Raw genomic sequence first — 7,324 nt, forward strand, 5'->3', positions numbered from 1 at the left:
TTAAAAATAAACATGTTTTGGTTCCTCTGAGTTATCAGAAGTAAATTGCCTCTACATAACCACCCGAACAGGTAAGCAATCAAAACTTTTTTATTTTACAAAATGAAATGTTTTAATCAACCGTACTCAGGTATCCCCTTCTTAGGCATACATGCTGTTTAACCCTCCTGTTGTCCTCGGGTCCTTTTGACCCGAGGACAACAGGAGGGTTAAATTATGTAATGCAGATCTTGCATGTTTTATGAATTATCTAAGTTGTAAAGCGATTATAGATGCTAAACATGCTAATGGAAAGGTAAATAAACTTAAGAGATTCATTTCATGATTTATAAATCAATGATGTTTCTGAGACATTTCAGCTGACAGCCACAGAGCTATGTCTGGACGCATGTGGAAAAGTCTTTGGAGTCTTTGAATTCAGACAGTCCGTGTTGCCACGCTATGATGCAATCGGCCTACAAACCCGGCCTTCAAAGGATGCAGCCCCTTCTTTTAAAAATAAACATGTTTTGGTTCCTCTGAGTTATGAGAAGTAAGTTGCCTCTACATAACCACCCAAACAGGTAAGCAATCAAAACTTTTTTATTTTACAAAATGAAATGTTCAAGAATGCCCTTCTTAGACATGCATGCCTTATAAATAATATAATGCAGAGCTTCACTTACATGTTTTATTGTGAGGTGCATTACCTAAGTTGTAAATCATTTACCAATGTAAAAGATGATCATCAAAAGACCTGAGGAAAATAAGATAATTTCATGATTTATAAATCCATGATGTTTCTGAGACCTTTCAGCTGAGACCTTCTGGCTATCAGAAGCTGTGATGTTCAATTATGAAACAGGACACGCTGCTGTTTCCATAACCGTTTTAGAAAACACTTTTGTTTTTCTTTCCTTCCTGTCTGAGGTTATGATGAAGAGCCAGGTAGCGCTCCTTTATGTCCTGGTCATTATGAGTGAGGGATCAGCCCAAAGCCTGAAACCCCGCCAGAGCGTTTTCTTCTCAGGTGAGCGTTCCACCTGGACTCTTTTGTGGGAGGCGGATTGTCTCAAATGACCAAGGACACAGAGTTAAAATCAACAGTCCAATTTATTAAAGCCAAATAAGTATTGACAATGTATAAAAACAACAGAGAAATAGTTTACCGTTTCAGCGCTGGACCACTGCCATGCGTCCTGAAGGAAGCAAACGCAGAGTGGCCCGAACAACAGGATTAAACTCCTTTTAGGCACCTAAGTTATGCCCTAAAGAGGACGTTCCCCTGACAAGTCAGTTCCAGCATGATATGTGCAGGTGTGTGCATGTCTATGCCTAGATAAAAAACAACTTTCAGATAAATTATTTTAGCACATCATATCAATAAAAGCGATATGATTAAAATAATAAACATTTAAACATGAAAACACAATCCTGACATGAGGCATCCCTGCAACAACAATTAAATGTCCAGACCCTTGCAGAAATATTCACACCAATAAACTTTTCCACATTTTGTCATATTGTAAACAAAATTCAGGCATCTTGGGAAGGGTGGAAATAATACTAGTGTAGCATGAAGATGCTGTCTTCCCCCTCATGTCTCTCAATAAAATGCAGAGAACTAACCTAAATTCAGAGGTTTATGAAAATGCTCTGATTTCAAAAGTAATCTGAGGATGCCGGTTGGATTCCTTCCCTCAGATGTTAACCTGAAGCTGTTTAAGGAGCCTGACTTTGACGGTTTGAGCTCCATGCTGGTCAGGGAAGACATCGGTCTGCTCTTCATCGGAGCCAGAGGAAAGGTCATCACGCTCAGTTTGGATGACATCACTGAGAAGACCGGCGAGGTAGGAACTGGGTCTGGGTGGTGAAACTTCAATGAAAGTACGCAAAATGCAAGAGGAGATTGGTGCGCCGTTTTTGGAGTTACACAGTCAATAACTAACAGTAAGAATTTGGGTTATTTTGCCTGTCATGGTGGTCATGGGACAGTGGACCAGCTCTACACCCTCAGCAGGGTCCTGGAGGTTTCTGACAGTTTGCCCAACCTGTCTACATGTGTTTTGTGGACTTGGAGAAGGCTTAAGGGTACCGGGCCCATTGATACGAGCTGTCAAGTCCTTGTACGACGGATGTCAGAGTCTGGTCCACATTGCCGGCAGTAACTCGGGCTCGTTTCCGGTGAGAGTTGGACTCCGCCAAGAATGGCCTTTGTCACCGATTCTGTTCATTACTTTCATGGACAGAATTTCTAGGCGCAGCCGAGGTGTTGAGGGGATCCATTTTGGTGGCCTTAGGATCGCATCTCTGCTTTTTGCGGATGATGTGGTCCTGTTGGCTTCATCAGATCGTGATCTGCAGCTCTCACTGGAGCGGTTTGCGGCCGAGTGCGAAGTGGCCGGGATGAAGATCAGTGCCTCCAAATCCAAGACCATGGTCTTGATAAGGGTAGAGTGCCTTCTCCGGATCAGGGACGTGTCCTGCCCCAAGTGGAGGAGTTTAATTATCTCTGGGTTCATGAATGAGAGAAGAAAGGAGCAGGAGATCGACAGGCAGATTGGTGCAGCGTCTACAGTGAAGCAGGCTGTACCGGTCCGTCGTGGTGAAGAGAGAGCTGAGCCAAAAAGCGAAGCTCTCGATTTACCGGTCGATCTACATTCCCACCCTCATCTATGGTCATGAGCTTTGGGTCATGACCAAAAGAACGAGATCACCTATACAAGCGGCCGAAATGGGTTTTCTTCGTAGGGTGGCTGGACTCTCCCTTAGAGATAGGTTGAGAAGGTCGGTCATCCGGGAGGGACTCAGAGTAGAGCCGCTGCTCCTTCACGTGGAGAGGAGCCAATTGAGGCTCGGACATCTGGTCAGGATCCCTCCTGGACGCCTCCCTGGTGAGGTGTTCATGTTTCACCAGGAGGAGGGGAAGACCCAGGACACGCAGGAGGAACGATGTTCCTCAGCTGGCCTGAGAACTGGCCCAAGTGGTTGGGAAGAGGGAAGTCTGGGTCTCCCCTCTTAGGCTACTGCCCCTGTGGCCAGACCCCGAATAAGTGGAAGAAGATGGATGGATGGATGGATGGATGGATGGATGGATGGATGGATGGATGGATGGCCTGTCTTAGCAGGAAAAATTGGGGGTTAATTTTTCAAAGTAATACTTTCATCAGGTGGTTTATTTCATTTATGAATGTCAGTTTCCAACAAAATGCTTAATTAGCAGGCTGAATATTTAGCCTACCAATTAGATATTGAGCTCCAATTAAAATATTTGGTTTAATCCTACGTATTTAGTTACCAAACTAAATATTTAGTTAGTGAACTAAATAATTTGGTTCATATACATATTTTTTCATGTTAAGTATTTAACTGCAAACTAAATAATTAGCTTATAAACTAAATATTTAGCTTACTAACAAAATATTTTTAAGCTAAATATTTACTCAGCTAAATATTTTAACAGAGACATTTATAAATTAATGAATTACCTTCTGAAAATACGACTGAAAAATTTACCCCAACTTATTAGGCCTGAGCAGCAAAGCGCTGCAAAGGCCTATTGCAACCACGGGATTTCTTATTTTGCAGACAAACTATATATGCCTTTTTGGAGGCTTTAACATCAGAAACTCACCAAAGTTCATCCAAAATTGTCCTCTAGCTAAAATGTTTGGATTCCAGTGGAATTGCTCTACAGCGCCCCCTAATGTGAGCTGGAACAAACCGTAGAGATCTGAAATTTAGTACGTAGGTAGATCCCCCCACACCCCCAAACAAAGAAAAAAGTGTCTTGGAGGTACCCCTTAGAACACAGGTGTCAAACTCCATTCCTGGAGGGCCGCTGGCCTGCAACTTTTAGATGTGCCTCTGCTGCACCACCTGAATAGCAAGGCGCTGGAGAACTGATCTACACAAGGAGGAGGTAATTAACCCATTTCATTCCAGTGTTTTGTACCTGTGGCACATCTAAAAACTGCAGGATAGCGGAGGACTGGAGTTTCACACCCCTGCACCAGACTATATAGGGAGGCAGCCATTTTGAGTCGAAGGGAAACTTTGGGCTTGTTTAACTTTTTCACATCTCGAATTTTAACAAACTCCTAGGGATTTTTGCCCTATTGGCTTAATTTATGATTGAGATGCAGTTATGAGGTGACTTTAAAAGTTATCAAAAAAATTTAGTTTTCATATTAGTTCAGGGGGCATGGCCGAGCAGCAAACTTGGCGTATTTGCCAAAGCAAACGAAACACTATAACTTTCAACTTGGCGTAAGTGATCCTGATTCGATGCATGACGATACTATGTCATTATAGTCTGACGTCATCTAAGCCCCGCCCCTCAGAACAACAAGTGACTCTTTTTTCTTGGAAAGCTCCATCTCTTATTCACTAGACCTAATGAAGTCAGTCAGCACAGTCTTAAAGCACTGAAGGTCAAAAGTTATCAAAGGATATTTTCTACATCAAAGCATGGGGGCGTGGCCAAGCCTCAAATCTGACCATTCGCCATCAAACATCAAGGTGGAATAACTTCCCCATATAGGATGCATTCACACTGCAGTCTGAAGTGACCCAATTCCGATTTTTTGGCAATTCCGATTTTTCTGCTGGGGCTGTTCACACTGCCAGTAAATGCGACCTGTATGCGTTCTGCAGTGTGAACGGGCAGATGACCTGAAAGTGTCCCCCGTGCGCAGTAGAGGGCACAATTGCAGAAGTAAACATGGAGGCTAACGGTGGAGCTTAGCTTACTTATTTGAAGTTGTTGTCCGGCCGGAGCAGCATATTAACAACTTAATCCTCATATTGTCCATCATGGTTGTTGTTTTTCTTCCCGCTTGCGCGTATCAGGCCACAGAATAGTGAGATTTGTTGAGAATCAGTGACGTTCAGGTCGCATGAATGCGACCTGAACGTTAGGTTGCATTGGAATCGGATACGTGTCGGATATGGGTCACATTCAAAAAAGAATCGGACTTGTGCTGTTCACACTGCCATGAACAGATCGGATACAGGTTGCATTACGTCAAAATAATCGGAATTGGGTCACTTCAGGCTGCAGTGTGAATGCACCCATACACTCCCAGTTGCATCAAACTTCATTTGCAACATCACAGACCAGAGCTCATCACACTCACATGACCATTTACTGACATCACCTTAGCCCCGCCCCCTTTTGACCTGTTTTCCTACAATTTTTTTTCTTTTACTCTGTGGTTCATGCAGATTTCAACCTGTGTTAAATAGAAATAGAACAACTTGATGGTAAATCCTTCTTTCAACACAGTCTGCTGGCAGCAGCATTTGGGCATGGCTGAATGGCAAATTCTAATCCCTCGCTGTTTGCATACGGTTGTCTCTAAATCATACATGACTCATCCTATTTGCACTAAACTTGTCAGAATAATTTATATCAAATAAAACATTGTGCTCTTTATTCAGAAATGCCCCAAAACAATTAAATAATCACATCAAAAGTTAGAAACTCTCTTTAGTCATTTCTTTGATTGCCAAATATATTAGTGTTGTGAGAAAATGTGTCAATGACAGGGATTAATTTAAAATACTTTGTAGAACGGCACTTTGTGAAGTTCGGTCCATTCACTTCTTTTAGCTTACTGGCACATATTCCACATTCAATATGGCGGACGCTGTGAGGTATCACAGCAACGGGCCGACCCGCTCCATTAGGCGTCTACGTATTCATGTCTATGGGCCCCACAGTATAGAAGATTTCTTCTTCACCAACACTCTGCTCGCCTGTTTGTGCACTGCTGCCTCTCACTGGTGGAGATGGTGTATTGCAACACTTTAAACAGCCTTAATGTTTCAAATGCAAAGTTCGTAAGTTCGTTGCAGACATCTTGCTGTAAAACTTCAGATCAATTAGATCAATTAGAAATTTTTAAGACTAATTGATCTAAACAAAATGGCATAGCAATACAATATTACCAGATAAAGCTACATAATTTTTAAAATTTAATATGTAATACTTTTAAAACAAAATTATGACAGATGACAATTTCTTGGTTAATGTCAAGTTGTCATAAGGAAGACATTTTGAATAATGTCAACTTTGTATTAAAAATGTCATGATTTACCGAGTGACACTTTATGACAAGACAAGACTTACTCACGTTCATGACAGGTGTTATGTTTGTGACAGTGTCATGTCATTCTTATTCACACCCCGTCAAATAAAGTGTAACAGATATTCCTCTTTTTATATTCAAAGTTCATAAAGGAATTTCACAAACATATCCCGATAAACATGTTGACTTCCTGGTTTGTTTTCTGTCAGATTAACTGGACGGTGACCTCTAAAGAAAAAGCCCAGTGTAAGGTGAAAGGCAAGAGCATCGAGGTACACTACAGCACATTAAAATAAGGAAATGTCATATGTTCTCCCTTACCTTAAAATAGTCTGTAGAAATAGCTGTTCTTCTAACAGGAATGTGACAACTACATCATAATGATGCACACTCTGAATGATGGCAGAATTCTGGTTTGTGGAACCAAGGCATTCGAACCTACCTGCACACACCTGGTACGTTCCTCCCATACCTAAGGCTGGAGTCGTTGTCCTGTAGTTCCAGAACCATCGGCTGGGCATTTGCTGTGTAGGAGGAATTAAAAGTATAATTTCTAAATTATTATAAATATTGAATATTTTTTCAGATGTTTGAAGAAGGAAATGTGACTATGGAAGACAGTTTCCAGAGTGGCAGGGGGAAAGTTCCCTTTGACCCCAACCAAAACTTTGCCTCCATGATGAATGGTTGGTACAACGATTTTTATCCTCATGCTTAAATACGGTAGCAGAAAGGTGAGAATCAGAGAGGAAATCTCTGCCAACTAATATTGATGCTCATCACTAGGTTGCTCAAAAGTTTGGTTTGTTTGACAGTTCGGTGTGAAAATTAGTCGCATCAGCTGATGGTCATAAAAAATGTGGCAATTTTGGTCTGCAGTCCAACCGAGTTTACCAGGCTATCGGGTGGGAAAACAGCCTTACTGTGTCCAACTTCTCCAGTGATGGAGACTCCTTGTTCGCCAAGACAGGAAGTCTTTTGTCTTCAGGAGGTCATGACAGCATAATGCTGGATTTATGCAAAGGTTTTCGCTTTTAGGGTTTTAGACTTTAATCATCCGATAATCAGCCTGTTTCAGTTTAATTCCTTTTGCCTCTTGCTCACATTTTGAAGCTCTACTTAAACATGGCTCACTCTATCCAGAACAAGATTTGTGATTTCAGTGGATCCCACTCATACTGAAGGAATATTTTTGTAATGATTTGCTTCAGGAATCGTGAAACCTTTCCTCTGTTTGCAACAGGAGACACGTT

General features: G+C 41.7%; 1 protein-coding gene across 3 annotated transcripts; it reads left to right on the forward strand.

Annotated features, from left to right (window-relative positions):
* Positions 1 to 453: 453 nt before the first annotated feature.
* On the forward strand, positions 454 to 6,810 carry LOC107835193 (semaphorin-4E-like). 3 transcript variants are annotated; one of them, XM_016667511.1, is made up of 6 exons: positions 454 to 563; positions 910 to 1,009; positions 1,684 to 1,829; positions 6,281 to 6,343; positions 6,431 to 6,526; positions 6,658 to 6,809. In XM_016667511.1, exons 2-6 carry the CDS (start codon positions 913 to 915, stop codon positions 6,787 to 6,789), a joined length of 534 nt encoding a protein of 177 aa, XP_016522997.1. In that variant the 5' UTR covers positions 454 to 563; positions 910 to 912; the 3' UTR covers positions 6,790 to 6,809. The 3 variants fall into 3 exon arrangements, with proteins under 3 accessions (XP_016522997.1, XP_016522998.1, XP_016522996.1); XM_016667512.1 differs by having other exon boundaries at positions 456 to 563; positions 904 to 1,009; positions 6,658 to 6,810; XM_016667510.1 differs by lacking the exon at positions 454 to 563 and having other exon boundaries at positions 576 to 1,009; positions 6,658 to 6,810.
* Positions 6,811 to 7,324: the final 514 nt, after the last annotated feature.

The sequence above is a fragment of the Poecilia formosa genome, unplaced genomic scaffold, assembly GCF_000485575.1.
Source record: "Poecilia formosa unplaced genomic scaffold, Poecilia_formosa-5.1.2 Scaffold1200, whole genome shotgun sequence".
NCBI classification, from domain to species: domain Eukaryota; kingdom Metazoa; phylum Chordata; class Actinopteri; order Cyprinodontiformes; family Poeciliidae; genus Poecilia; species Poecilia formosa.